This window comes from Dendrobates tinctorius, unplaced genomic scaffold (genome assembly GCF_039654945.1).
Source record: "Dendrobates tinctorius isolate UK_male_01 unplaced genomic scaffold, ASM3965494v1 ptg000102l, whole genome shotgun sequence".
NCBI lineage: Eukaryota > Metazoa > Chordata > Amphibia > Anura > Dendrobatidae > Dendrobates > Dendrobates tinctorius.
This window is the reverse complement of record NW_027361770.1, coordinates 6,981,661-6,997,257: the sequence shown is the minus strand read 5'-3', so window position 1 is coordinate 6,997,257 and position 15,597 is coordinate 6,981,661. Positions and strand designations below refer to the sequence as shown.

Sequence of the window (15,597 nt, the reverse complement as noted above, 5' to 3'; positions counted from 1 at the left end):
GACACCATACTGTTGTCTATTAAATGATTGGGTAGTTGGATGCTGTGTGGTAGTTCCTTGACATGGAACTCATGTTGCATGGTTGGAACAGAGATGGATATCCTTTCTCCAATGTATTTGTCACCATGCTTGTCACAGAAGATGGGGCGTGCATACTGTATGTTCCAAGCATACATTTCCTGTTATGACCCATCCTAGGTCTAGCTTTTGAGCATAGGGAGCATTGTGGAGTCCATTGATATAACATCTCAATTTATGAACCTGTAGGATCTCTCTTCCCAACAGTAGTATTATCTTTGCCTGATGGTCGGAGTTCCGGTATAAGGTGTGATATGTGTTTCAAGTGAGCATGATGGATTGCCACATCTGGTGTAGGGATTTCAGATCTGTTGTCTGGAATCTGACTATACTCGAAGATTGTAAGTACTGGTAGGCAGAATCATCCGTCTAAGAACTCAGTTTGGTAGTCAGTAACTTTCGTATCTGCTGTTGTCACAGTACCTACACACGTCTTTAATGAGTAGGGGGTGCTTGGCCCTTTGATGTTGAATAGGTCAAAGAATGTTGATCTAGCCAAAGATCGATTACTTTGATCATCCAAGATAGCATAAAGTCTTACAGCTTTATCTCTATGGCCCCTTGGGTACACTCTGACGGGGCATATTTTTGAACAAGATCTACTGTCTATTGTCCCTTTATAGACTTCAGTACACTGAGAAGTGATCTCTGGCATAGCTGCATCAGTGTTCCTTTCCTCCCCGCCATGCACACTGTCAGCTGGCGTTTTTTGTGCACTCCATGGAGCTGGGCCAGGGTGTAGAGCAGTGTTATGATCTGTGGTGCCACATTCTGTGCATTTTACACTGACCTTGCAATCCTTGGCGAGATGAGTTTTGGATGAGCAGCAATTGTAGCAGATACCTTTCTCTTTCAGGAAGCTTCCATGATCTGGCATAGATTTTCCCCTGAAGGCTCTGCATTTCAGAAGAGAATAAGGCTTCTGATAGACCGGGCACTGCTTGTCAGGGTCCTGTACCTTTGTCTCTGATTGAGAGCAGCCAGCAGACCCATAATTGGAACTTGGAGAAGAAACATAAGTCTTGTGCACTGCCACAGATGTTCTGCGTGAGTTTGCAGCTGGTGACAGTGTGGCATATGACATTGCAAAATCAAAGCTGGGATCATTTCTGATTGTCACTCGTTTGTGTATAAAGTCTACAAAAACGGAGAAGTGAGGGAATGGAACACTGTGTTTGTATTTGTACGTGGAACCATGTGTGAGCCACCTCTCCTGTAGATTGCAGGGCAACTTTTGGACTATAGGGTTAACACCTTTGGCTGTATCAAGGAATGCAAGTCATAGAATCATAGAATCATAGAATCATAGAATCGTAGAGTTGGAAGGGACCTCCTGGGCCATCTGGTCCAACCCCCTGCTCAAAGCAGGATTCGCTAAATCATCCCAGTCAGATGTCTGTCCAGCCTCTGTTTGAAGACTTCCATTGAAGGAGAACTCACCACTTCTCGTGGCAGCCTGTTCCACTCATTGATCACTCTAACTGTCAAAAAGTTTTTTCTAATATCTAATCTGTGTCTCTTCCCATTCAGTTTCATCCCATTGCTTCTAGTCTTTCCTTGTGCAAATGAGAATAAAGTTGATCCTTCTACAATGTGACAGCCCTTTAGATATTTGTAGACAGCTATTAAGTCCTTGTAGGTCACCTTCACATTTGGCGACTAGGACTTCCTTTAGCAGGTCACCTAGTTCTCCAAGTTTCTGGAGACCTTTGTTAGATATTTTAGGAAAGTCATCGATTATTTTGAACAAGGCTCTCTCTAATACCTCTGCTGAGCCGCAACACTCATCCAGCCTCTTCCAGATCTGAGGTCAATTTGAGGGTGGTTTATATTAATGTCTCTGATCCTTACTGCATATTTGACTGACTCTTCTCCTAGGTATCTGACTAAGAGGTCCATCTCTTCTCTGTGTTGTAGCCCCAAGTCTCTAGTGATATTTTGGAAGGAAGCTTTCCAAGCTCTGTAACCTTCAGCGTGATCAGTGAATTTCATGAGTCCCTTGGCAACCAGATCACGTCGTGTGAAGAACTTAGCAAATTCTGTTGTGAACCGGCTGTCAGCAGAGTATACTGGTGATGGGTCACCCTGATAGTGATGTGAGGTGCGTTCATACCTGTTAGTATCCTCAGGGTGGCACCAGCCTTTGATTCAGTCTGACATGCGGTGTGTCAGCAAGGCGATTCACGTTAGTTACCTGGTGAGGTGCAAGGTAATCATTTGCAAAATTGTTTTGCTCCACGTTTTCCTGGAGCTGAGCCTCATGATGACTCTCACTCGCTTCCCTGGATGTGTCGTGTTCTTGGTTATAGTTTGGATCAGGAAGTTCATTAACATATTGAGATGTGCGTTGTGACGAATCTTGCAGTGGCAACTTCAGACTCAACGTACTGCTTCGGCTATGCAGCTCAGGGTTGTGCGCGGCTTCTAGTTATTCTGCTTCGGCTAGTGCTGCAGCAGCTTCTCTTTTTACTGCTAGGGTCTCTAAGGCGGCATCCACGCATTCCTTCTCTAACTGCGTCTCTCTCTTGCTCATCTCTCTCTAAGCATTACCTTCTATCTTTCTCATCGCTTTCTAAGCGTAACCTTCTCTCTTGATCCTCTCTCTCTATGCGTGACCTTCTCTCTTGGTCTCTCTCTCTCTATGCGTGACCTTCTCTCTTTATCTTCTCTCTCTGCGTGACCTTCTCTCTTGGTCTTCTAGGCGTGCTTTCTCTAATTTAAGTTCCATCTCTTCTACAGCAAAGCTTGCTCGTATTTTGGCGTCTTCAGCATTTGCGCGGGCAATGGCGACCACGCCGCTGATGGACATGGTCTTTGAGGAGACAGATGTAGATTTTGTCTTGTGTGATTTGTGGGACATGGTGTCTTGCGGGAATGCTTGGCTGTGCAGAGATTGCTGTAGCTGTATTAGTATCTGTGTAGCCGGTGACTTGAATCTCACTAGGTGGGTGAGTGCAGTTCCTGCAAGCTGGATGAAGGGCTGTCTTTTCCCTGAATTCCACTAGCTGGATGGCTGCTGTTTTATTGGCCCCTGTAGGATGGAAGACTCTTCTTTCTCTGAGTTCCCACTAGCTGGATAGCCGCTGTTTCACTGTTCTGTCCTCACTAAATGAAGCAGACTTCATGTAGCTATACAGGCAGCTAAACCACTATACCGGGGTCCAATAAGGAGACTGTAGGTTGAATCTGTGCTTTATTGAACGTGATGGTATATTGGCGCAGTGAAACTACAATCAAAAACATATATGCATACAATCAGTATTGGGTTCATCAGGGATTCAAATATACATAATACATCATCTGCACTAATAGCTAACCAGGGGGAACTATCTAAGCAGGCTAATATGAGACAGGAATTGGATACAGGAAACATAAATAAATACCAGCGATGCTGTCACAAGGGGAGAAGATAAATGAGATGCTTCCTGAATGCAGGCAGAAGGAAAATGGTGGACTGGAGGGAAAATGGGGCTCAACTAGCCATAATCCTTTGCAAAAGGCTACCAGGGTGCATTGCAGCCTTATCAGAATGCACTGCAAACGGAGAGAAATAGCAAAGTGAAAGTAAAACACACAATAACACTGCGTTTATGACTCTGGTCACTAGATGGAGCCAGAAAACACAGTAAACATTAATAAGCAAAATAATCAGGGATTATGAATTAAATGTCGGAGGCAGAACACTTACAATAAGATGCTTCAGATTGAAGATAGAGGAGGGAGGGGTTTGGGTGTGTTTTGGAATGGGTATGCTTGTTGCTGGCTTTTACAGGCCAGTGCAATGCATCATGGAACTTGTAGTATTAGAGCACAATAAGTCAGGAGAAAGGAAGTTGTCGATTAACCTCATGAGTCATGAGAGCTGGAGCCAGCTCTGAAAATGTGCTGCGAGAGGATGATAAAAAGTAATATTGCTAAAATAGACACAGTGGATGTTTTTAGTAGCACATAATAGCTATTTTATGAAAAAAAAAAGTTATTGTAGTGAACAACTTCTTTAAGACACATAGAGCATTGTAATAATTAAATATTATGTTGAAAACACATTGCATACACGTCATACGGATGTCATATGAATGCCAGGCAAGAAAAATATCGCACACTTGCATAGCACCCACATGACATACAAAGTGACATATGCATGACACTCGTCCAACTTTTCAGGATGAGTATTGGAGCACTTTTTAATATGCAGATGTGATTGAACTCTAAAGGACATTTAATTTTTCTAAAGAATTTTTTTTATTGGAAAATATCTGTTTTTGAGATGAGTGTCTTTTTGCTTTTTTAAACACTTAAAACTTTTATTTTAATTTTTTTTCCTTATATTTTTTTACTCCATCAAGGGGACTTCAACTTGCAATCCTACACTACTAGCAGGATTTGATAGGCTCTAGTATAAGGCAGACCCTAAAGCTATTGGCAGGCCTCCGGCGCCATAGCAACCCATTGGCACCCTTAGACATTACAAAACTGTCTGGTCTTGGAAGGCAGTCATTGTATTAAAATGTCCTGCTACAATGATATAAACCTGTCCTAGAATGTTAGGACAGATGTCTGTGAATCCCTGTAGTGACCTGAAGATATCAATTCCGTGTCAGTTAATTCAGAATGACAGGGTGGAAAGTGTAAGCAGACTATTTTTTACATCAGCATCCTGGTATCTCCAGTGATAGATCAGAAAGACAGGATGGATAGCAGTGTAAGCAGCCTCTTTTTACCTCAGCACCTCCAGTATCTTCAATGTTAGATCAGAGAGACAGGATGAACAGCAGTGTGAGCAGCCTATTCTTACTTCAGCACCTCCAGTATTTCCAATATTAGATCAGATAAAGAGGATAAACAGCAGTTTGAGCGGCCTCTTCTTATCTCTGCACCTCTAGTATCTCCAATATTAGATCAGATAGAAATGATAAACAGCAGTGTGAGCAGCCTCTTCTTACCTCAGCATCTCTGGTATCTCCAGTGTTAGATCAGAGAGACAGGATGAACAGCAGTGTCACTGGCTTCTTACCTCAGCACCTGTAATATCTCCAGTGATAGATCATAGAGTCAAGATGGGCAGCAGTGTGAGAAACTTCTTTTTACCATAGCACCCTGGTATCTCCAATATTGCACCAAAGATAAAGGATGAACAGCAGTGTGAGCAGCCTCTTCTTACCTCAGCACCTCTGACATCTCCAATATTAGATCAGACAGTTGGGATGGATAGCAGTTTGAACAGCCTCCTCTTTTGTAAGCACCTGGTATATCCTGTTTTAGATCAGAAAGGCATGGTTTACAGCAATATGAACAGTCTTTTTTACCTTAGCACCCGTGTTATTCAGTGTTACACCTTTATTGGTTGTAATGTCTCCTCAGTTCCCTCCTTTTCCCCTTCTGCTGAGATTCCTCTTCTTAGTCACAGAAGCTAGCGTTGTGCCATTTGAGAGAGGATGCACTTGCACGATTAATTGATAGAAAAAAGTATTTTAATTGCCTGATCTTTGTGTTCTCAGACATATAGACCACTGCCAGATGAGTCAGGCAGATACTTACCCTGTTATTCCAATAGAGAATTCAAAAACACCCTGGATGAGTCGAACTTTGACGTGTATAGGGGACTTGGTAGAGATAACTGTTAGCTGAATGACCATTCATCTAAAAGTTATTTAAGGTGTTTGGGAGCCCATTAGAGCAGCTTTCTCTGATACAAACTGACTGCAAAAAGTCAGAATAAGTGCATTATTTCAATTGGTATAAAATACAACTTTGTTATTGAGATTTAGTCTGCATTTATTTCTTTTATATTTACTTTTTCATAAATGCTATATTGTGAGTAGTTATAACATATTAGATGTCATTTATAATTTGTATTACTATTTACTGACTACATAATCTTTAATTTAGGGGCAAAAAGGTGAAAAGGGGGAACCAGGTGCAGTTGGGCTACCAGGAATAACTGAACATCTTGCTCAAGCAGATCTTCCTGGACCACCAGGTCTAGATGGCAAGAAAGGTGAACCTGTAAGTAAATTAATCATGTGCGTTCTTCCTGACCTTCCACACAGAGTAGTAAAACTACACAATATGATTAAAACCATGAAGTAACTAGTAAAATTGCAAGACATAAACGACAAGAGTGTTAGGATTGTTTTCAAGCATTCTGTGCTTTTCCAAATAAAATTATCTAAAAGTGTAAATCCTTGAGTTAGTAACATAGTTTTGAAGGCTGAAGGAAGACCTTATGTCCATCTAGTTCAACCTATTTTTAGTGCAGCTGTTCTGCATTGTTGATCCTGGGGAAGGCAAAAAACCCACAGAGTAGAAGCCAATTTTCTCCATAGGGAAAAAAATTCCTTCCCCTAAGCTGGGTCAACCATCTACCTATAATATTATGTTATTCGTAACCTTCTATACTGTTACTCACAAGAAAAGCATCCATTTCTTTCTTAAATTCATTCAGTGAGTTGGCCATCACCACTTCCTCAGGAAGAGAATTCCAGGGCCTCACTGCTCTTACCGTGAAGAACCCTCTTCTATGCTGGTGCAGAAATTGTCTTTCCTCCAAACGAAGAGAATGCCTCCTTGTTCTTGTCACAGTCCTTGGTACAAACAGTTCATTGGAGAGATCTCTGTATTGCCCTCTAATATACTTGTACATATATATTAGGTCTCCCCTAAGTCTTCTCTTTTCTAGAGTAAATAGACCTAATTTTGATAACCTTTCTGGGTATTGTAGTGAACCAACTCCATTTATCATTTTAGTAGCCCGCCTTTGAACCCTTTCAAGTTCAGTAATGTCTTTTTTGAGCACCGGCGTCCAAAATTGCACACAATACTTCAAGTGTGGTCTGACGAGTGATTTGTACAGAGGGAGAATTATGTTTTCATCTCGTGTCCCCAGACCTCTTCTAATGCATCCCATGGCCCTATTTGCGTTGGTGGCAGCTGCCTGACACTGGGCACTCCAATTTAGCTTCTTACTGACTAAGATGCCTAAGTCTTTTTCCATGTCTGATTTCCCCAGCAGTTTCCCATTTAGTAAGTAATTATAGCATCTGTTTCTCCTTCACATGTGCATAACCTTACACTTATCTGTGTTAAACCTCATTTGCCATTTTTCAGCCCAATTCTCCAATTTACTCAAATCTGTCTGAAGTTGCAAACTGTCCTCCTTTGTGTTAACTACCTTACATAGTTTTGTATCATCTGCAAATACTGATATTTTACTGTGTAAGCCATCCACTAGATCATTAATAAATATAATAAATAGTAGGGGGCCCAATACAGGACCCTGTGGTACCCCACTAGTAACCCTGGCCCAATCTGAGTATGCACCATTAATAACCTCTCTTTGTTTTCTATCACTAAGCCAGCTACCTACCCATCTACACACATTTTCCCCTAGCCCAAGCTTTCTCATCTTACTTACCAATCTTTTATGTGGGACAGTGTCAAATGCTTTAGAGAAGTCGAGATAAATGACATCCAATGATTCTCCTTGGTCCATTTGAGAGCTTACATCCTCATAGAAGCTGATCAGGTTAGTTTGACAGGAGCGATCCTTCATAAATCCATGTTGATATGGAGTTAAACATTTATTAACATTGAGATATTCCATAATGGTATCCCTTAGAAACCCTTCAAAAATTTTACCCACAACAGATGTTAAGCTTACCGGCCTATAGTTTCCAGGTTCCCCTTTACACCCCTTTTTGGGTGTAAACATGAAGTTGATAGTTTTCATGTTCTGCCTTCTTCCACGTGCTTAAGTCTATGTTTAATGAGATCATGAACTTAGTAACGGAGAACAATGATGTATGATAACGGATGATATCGTGGATGAGATCGGATGATACTGTATATAGTGGATGAGATCGGATGATATAATGGATGAGATCGGGTAAAAACTACAAAGAAATAGATAGTACAGTATATCAGTACTGGCAGATAGCAAAACAGCAGCAGTAATACAGGATGCTATTACATCAGTAACAGGAGTATTACAGAGGTTGCACAATACAACACATAATGTAGTCAAGAAGGATATCATATCTAAGCGTTGCACTACCCTAAACAGAGGTGCATCTAACATGCAGTGCAAAGAACATTAAAACTAGCTGGAAAATACATTGCACCATATACCACTTCAATAAGATGCTGCACAGTGGCTGCATGATGGCTAGCCAGCACAGATACATTGCAAAAACACATAACTGTATTAAACCCTCACTGGAGTCAGCTTGACAGAAGCAGTGATTTACAGGGAGCAGGAACACGTGTGTGTGTAACTCGGACACCTGGAAAGAAAATGGCTACAAGTTCCCTAGTCCCAGGGAAACTGAAAGCGCAGTTCTAATCAGAACAAGCTATTAAAGGGAGAGGTTCCTAAATCCAGGAACAGAAAAAGAGAACAACTATGACATCTAATGGTCATAGCTGGTACAGCACTTATGAAAATATTTGCTGCTCATAAATGGGCAGAACACTTCATAAAGTGACAAAATGGCTTTCATTATAACTGAATTATTTTTGTTGTTAGGTTAGTGTTGTCTCAAGGTATTTTCAAGAATAGTAGATTAGATTTACATTATTCACATACTTAGTGTGAATTTAGGACCAACCAATATTCCTATAACCAAAAAGTATCTGACTTAATGAGAGATGCACGTATCAGGAGATAAAACAAAAAGAAAAATGGTGCTGCAAAATATCTCACAAATATACTATATTAACTTTACTATAGCTAGGTCGGGTAAGGAAGATCTGTGAGATGGAGGAGAGATGATGAGTTCAGATTTGTCCACATTGAGCTTGAGGAAGCGAGAGGAGAAGAAGGAGGATATGGCTGATACACACTATGGGTGTCAGAGACACCGCACTGAACTTGCTCACTGAGCCAGTGTGCGTGTCCTGAGTAAAGCGAAAGCGTGCTCAAAGCTACCTGTGGAGCGGGCAGCAACCGAATAGATGCGTACTTCAGAGCCGCAGGACCTGAAGCACGTGACTGCTAGAGGCGTGGCCTAAACTCCACAGAGCTAGGAGCTGCAAGACAATTCCTAGCAGAGTAACTGCGAGACAAAGTTACCCAGGGGCATAGACAGTGAGAATAGTCAGGACGTAGCCAATGAGTCACACACAGAGATAGCTGCAAGGTACCAAAGGGGGCGAGCAGAGAGTAGTCAGGTCACAGGCAATGAGTCATACACAGATAATAACGCAGTACAAAATCAACAGGCAAACTCACAATGGGAAACAGAGCTGGGTCAGAACCATATAAACAAGCTATAGCAACAAACAGGCACACGGGGGTCAGCACACTAGGCCAAAGGCAAAAGTATAACTGGCAGGGATTGAAGCCACCCAGGGGTTTATGAAGCTCTCCCAGAACCAGAAAGAGGCCACAATCATTAACCCCAAGTGTGCAGGTCAAAACCTGCACAGAGCTCCAGACATTAACCCCCGGCGAGCAGCTCAAAAACCTGCACTGGGATCATGACAGTACCCCCCTCTCAATGGGGGGGGGCCTCTGGACCCCCAGGCTTCCCCGGTACTTGGCATGGAACGCCTGAAGCAGGCGATCTGCATGTACCGAGCGAGCAGGGACCCATGAGCGCTCCTCTGGTCCATATCCCTTCCAGTGGACCAGGTACTGCAAAGAGCGGCGCACCCGCCGAGAGTCCACAATATGTCCGACCTCATACTCCAATTGACCCTCCACCAGCACTGGAGGAACAACAGTCTCAGAGTTCTCTTTGACAGATCCTGCTGGTTTCAACAGAGACTTATGGAACACATTAGATATTTTTAAGGAGGCGGGGAGACGCAACCTATATGCCACAGGGTTGACTATCTCCATAATCTCGTACGGACCAATGAACTTTGGTCCCAACTTAACTGATGGTACCTTTAAGTTGATGTTACGCGTGGAGAGCCAAACCTTCTCTCCCACCTGAAACATGTCTCCCGAGGCTCTCTTTTTGTCCGCAAAATATTTGTATCTCCCCTGGGCCCGAGAGATATTACGCCGGACTTCAGCCCAGAGGTTTTTTAACCATTGAACGGACCCCTCTGCTCCTGGACAACCGGAATCCACCAGAGAAAACTCCCCAAAATGCGGATTAAAGCCATAGTTAATCAGGAATGGGGACATGTTGGTGGACTGACCCACCCGGTTGTTAAAAGCGAATTCAGCCAACGGTAACGCATCACACCAATCCTCCTGTCTGGCCGAGGTCAGACACCTAAGAATTTGTTCCAGGGATTGATTGGTGCGTTCTGTCTGACCATTGCTCTCCGGGTGATATGCCGACGAGAAGGAGAGTGAGATGCCCAATTTCATACAGAACGCCCTCCTAAATTTGGCCACAAACTGCACACCTCTGTCAGACACAACATTCAGGGGTACCCCATGCAATCGGACCACATGCTGCACAAACAACCTTGACAATGTTTCTGCTGAAGGTAATGCTGCCAAGGGAATGAAATGGGCCTGTTTAGAAAACCTATCCACCACCACCCAGATCACGGTATTGCCCCTGGAAGGTGGAAGGCCGGTAATAAAATCCATGGAAAGATGAGTCCATGGCCTATCAGGAACCGGTAAAGGTATGAGTTCCCCAGCCGGTCGGTTATGCGAGCTTTTGGAACGGGCACACATGCCACAAGCAGAAACAAACTCCTTGACATCGGACCTTAATGAAGGCCACCAAAAACCCCTGGCTACTACCTCTCTAGTGGCCGTGATACCTGGATGAGCACTCAGCCTAGAATCATGAAACTCCTGCAGAAGTTTAGGCCGCAATGAATCTGGAACAAACAGTTTATCGCTTGGCCTGGTTGCAGGTGCTAGGGCCTGAGCCCTTAGGATTTCTTGTTCCAACTCAGTTGAGACCCCCGCCACTACCACCCCTGGGGAAAAATGGAGGACGGCGGCTCAGGGGGAGACACTGGATCAAAACTTCTGGACAGGGCATCCGCTTTAACATTTTTGGACCCCGGTCGAAAAGTAATTGAGAACTGAAATCGTGAAAAAAAAAAGTGACCAACGGGCCTGTCTAGGAGTAAGCCTCTTAGCAGATTCAAGGTATGCCAAATTTTTGTGATCCGTGACAACCGTGATAGGGTGAGCCGCCCCTTCCAAAAAGTGCCTCCATTCCTCAAACGCCAGCTTGACCGCAAGAAGTTCTCTATTGCCTACATCATAGTTTTTCTCAGCTGAAGAGAACTTCTTGGAGAAGAAGGCACAGGGTTTGAGATTGGTAAGGGTGGCCGGACCCTGGGACAGCACAGCCCCCACCCCCACTTCAGAAGCATCCACCTCCACAATGAATGGTTTGGACGGGTCAGGTTGCACCAACACCGGGGCAGACATAAAACATTTCTTAATCACTGAGAAGGATTCCTTAGCGAGTACAGACCAATTTTTTACATCAGCTCCCTTCTGGGTAAGATCCGTGAGTGGTTTAACCACTTGTGAGAAACCTTTAATGAATCTCCGGTAATAGTTTGCAAATCCAAAGAAGCGCTGGAGCCCCTTGAGATCTCGAGGCTGAACCCAGTCAGCGATCGCCAGCACCTTCTTAGGATCCATACGAAACCCCTCACAGGACACAATCAACCCCAAAAAAGACAGCTCCTGTACAAAAAACGAACATTTTTCCAATTTGGCGAACAATTGGTTCTCCCTGAGTCTCTGGAGAACTGTCTTTAGATGTTGCAAGTGAGATTGACTGTCCGGGGAATACACCAAAATATCATCCAAATAAATAATAACAAAACGGCCTATCAGATCAGAAAACACAACATTGATGAAATTTTGGAAAATAGTGGGTGCATTAGTTAACCCAAATGGCATTACCAGGTTCTCAAAGAGTCCTTCTGATGTGAGGAATGCCGTTTTCCACTCGTCCCCTTCCCGAACCCTTATCAGATTGTAGGCCCCCCGCAGATCTAACTTGGAGAACCATTGGGCCCCAGCTAACTGGTTACATAAGTCTGGGATGAGGGGAAGCGGGTAAGAGTTCCTAACCGTTATCTTGTTCAGTTCCCGAAAGTCGAGGCACGGCCGCAAACCACCATCTTTTTTCTTCACAAAGAAGAACCCTGCTGCCACAGGTGACACAGAAGGCCTGATATGCCCTTTGCGGAGACTCTCAGCTATGTACTCCTTCATGGCTTGGCGCTCAGGCCCAGACAAATTGAACAATCGAGCCTTAGGTAACTTGGCTCCGGGTACTAAATCAATGGCACAATCATAGGGTCTATGTGGTGGCAGCGCCTCAGCCTCACTTTCGGAAAAAACGTCTTCTAAATCTTTCAGGTACTCCGGAATACCTTCCAGATCGACAGACGACACAGACACGGATTTAACAGCGTTAACAAGATGTCCCCGGTTACCACATTTATTATTGCATCCCCATTGAGTGATTTCCCCTGTAACCCAATCAATGGTAGGATTATGGCGTTGAAGCCAAGACATCCCCAGTAACAGTCCTGCAGGCAAGTTATCTAGCACCAGACAACTTAGTTTCTCCACATGAGTGGAACCCACTTTTAGAGAAAAAAGTTCAGACCTGCAACAGATACCGTCTTGGGTAAGAGGAGATGAGTCAATTGCCACAAGTTTAACAGGATCGTGAAGCCTGACTGTCCCTATCTTATTAAGAGTCATAACCTTGGTATCAATCAGGTTCACAGCCGAACCGCAGTCAATAAAAGCAGTAGTCTGAACAGGACCATAACCAAGTTCCAGTTCCACCTGCAGCACCATTTTTGCACATGAGGAAAATTGTACCTGAAGGTCTGGGTAGCCTCCTCGATTACTACCCAGACCTAGTCGTTTCCCGCCATCTTGGAGGATGACGGACAGGAGGGGCAGTCCTTCTTCCAGTGTCCAGATTTCCCACAATAGAAGCACAACTGCTTTTCCCGGCAGTGTCTTCTTTCCTTTCCCTCACAGGTGACAGCGCTCACCTCCATAGCCATAGGAAGAGTCTGGGTCTCATCTCCACTGAAGAATAAGGGCGTTTCCCATTGCATAATGCCTCTAGCCCGCAGCCTGCGATCCATGCGAACCGCTTGGACCATGGCATCCTCCAGGGAGTCAGGCGGAGGATGAAGTGCCAAAGCATCCTTCAGACGTTCACACAGGCCTCTGTGGAACAGCCCCCGAAGGGCGGCATCACTCCAGGAAATCTCCGCTGCCCAACGTCTGAATTCAGTACAGAACTATTCGGCCGAGTGCTCCCCCTGACAGACACTCATCATTTTGTCCTCAGCCAACCGCACTCTATCAGGCTCATCATAAATAATCCCTAAGGCTTCAAAAAATGCATTCACAGACATTCTCTCAGGGGCAGAAGAGGAAAGTGAGAATGCCCAGGCTTGTGGGGACCCCCTAAGCAGGGACATCACCACCCCCACCCTCTGTTTCTCATCCCCAGAGGAGCGGGGTCTCAAAGTATAAAAAAAGCTTACAGCCCTCCTTAAATGCCCTGAAATCATCCTTGCTACAAGAAAATATATCTGGCAATTTAACCGGGGATTCAGGTGGGACTAAAATGACATCTCTATTCCCCACCTGCTGGAAGCCTGCAGAAAGTACCCCCTGAACTGAGTCCTCAACCCGCCGTTGGGACTGGGCCAGAGCTTGGTGTTCCAAACTAAGCTTCTGCAGTGACTGAGTCAAGCTTTTCACCTGCTCAGATAAAGCACACATTGGGTCCATGCTGCAGAAGTGAAGAGAGATAAAAAAAATTGTAGGCCAGTTACTGTATAATGTCAGAGACACCGCACTGAACTTGCTCACTGAGCCAGTGTGCGTGTCCTGAGTAAAGCGAAAGCGTGCTCAAAGCTACCTGTGGAGCGGGCAGCAACTGAATAGATGCGTACTTCAGAGCCGCAGGACCTGAAGCACGTGACTGCTAGAGGCGTGGCCTAAACTCCACAGAGCTAGGAGCTGCAAGACAATTCCTAGCAGAGTAACTGTGAGACAAAGTTACCCAGGGGCATAGACAGTGAGAATAGTCAGGACGTAGCCAATGAGTCACACACAGAGATAGCTGCAAGGTACCAAAGGGGGCGAGCAGAGAGTAGTCAGGTCACAGGCAATGAGTCATACACAGATAATAACGCAGTACAAAATCAACAGGCAAACTCACAACGGGAAACAGAGCTGGGTCAGAACCATATAAACAAGCTATAGCAACAAACAGGCACACGGGGGTCAGCACACTAGGCCAAAGGCAAAAGTATAACTGGCAGGGATTGAAGCCACCCAGGGGTTTTTGAAGCTCTCCCAGAACCAGAAAGAGGCCACAATCATTAACCCCAAGTGTGCAGGTCAAAACCTGCACAGAGCTCCAGACATTAACCCCCGGCGAGCAGCTCAAAAACCTGCACTGGGATCATGACAATGGGATTCTGGACAGCAGATAGGTGACGTCTGGGCCAGAGAGGTAGATCTGAGTGTCATCAGCATAAAGGTGGTAGTGGAATCCGTGGGACTTTATGAGTTGCCCCAGACCAAGTGTATAGATTGAGAAGAGTAGGGGTCCTAAAACAGAGCCTTGGGGGACTCCAACAGAGAGAGGGTGAGATGAGGAGGTGGTGTGGGAGTGGAAGATGCTGAATGTGCATTTGGAAACGTATGAGGAGATCCAGGATAGGGAAAGGTCTTTGATGCCGAAGGAGGAGAGGATCTGTAGTAGGAGGCAGTGGTCAACTGTGTCGAATGCAGAGAACAAGTCTAGAAGCAGGAGTATAGAGTATTGTCCATTTGATTTGGCTGTAAGTAGGTCATTAGTAATTTTGGTCAGGGCTGTCTCAGTGGAGTGATGGGGGCGGAAACCAGATTGTAGATTGTCAAAGAGCAAGTTAGATGATAGGTGGGAGGAAAGTTCAGCGTGGACATGCTGTTCCAGGAGTTTGGAAGCAAATGGGAGCAACGATATTGGGCGATAGCTGGACATAGCGGTTGGGTCGAGGGTTGGCTTTTTAAGGATAGGCGTGATTGTGGCATGTTTGAAAGCAGAAGGGAAGGTACCGGACGTTAGTGATAGGTTGAAGAGGTGGGTTAGGGATGGGATAAGTGTTAAGTGCTAGTTCTGAAACCTTGGTCAAAGTTATCTGAGCACATAAATCTCCAAGGGTGCTAAACCTTTTGCATCAGCCCCTTTTCATTTTTATAATTTTTAAAATGTAAAAGATGCAAAAAAAAAAAGTATGCCTTAAGTAGAAAGGAAATGTGTCATCTTTAGCTTTAGGCCTTTTAGAGATCATTTCATCTTCAACTGTTCACAATAACAGTAAATTTGACCAGGGGTGCCCAAAATTTTACATGCCACTGTGTTTATATACACATTGCATCTTATTTTATTAATTAACATGCTTTTTTAACTAACCATCCACAAAGTACATTCTGTATTCCCATAAGTATTTGCATAAAAAAGAAGAAGCATTGCTAGTTCACTGGTCAAAGAGTGATTCTAATGTGCATGATAATCAAGAAATAGCAATGTTCATGAATAGAGATGG

At 44.3% G+C, this 15,597-nt stretch overlaps 1 protein-coding gene across 4 annotated transcripts in view; it reads left to right on the top strand.

Annotated features, from left to right (window-relative positions):
- Positions 1 to 15,597, top strand: part of COL15A1 (collagen type XV alpha 1 chain) — a 1,161,047-nt gene that overhangs the window by 509,642 nt on the left and 635,808 nt on the right. For all 4 annotated transcript variants that reach the window (XM_073587711.1, XM_073587710.1, XM_073587708.1 and 1 more), the window contains one exon: positions 5,968 to 6,084. In XM_073587711.1, coding sequence (XP_073443812.1) covers positions 5,968 to 6,084 — 117 coding nt within the window. The remainder of the gene's footprint in view (positions 1 to 5,967; positions 6,085 to 15,597) is intronic.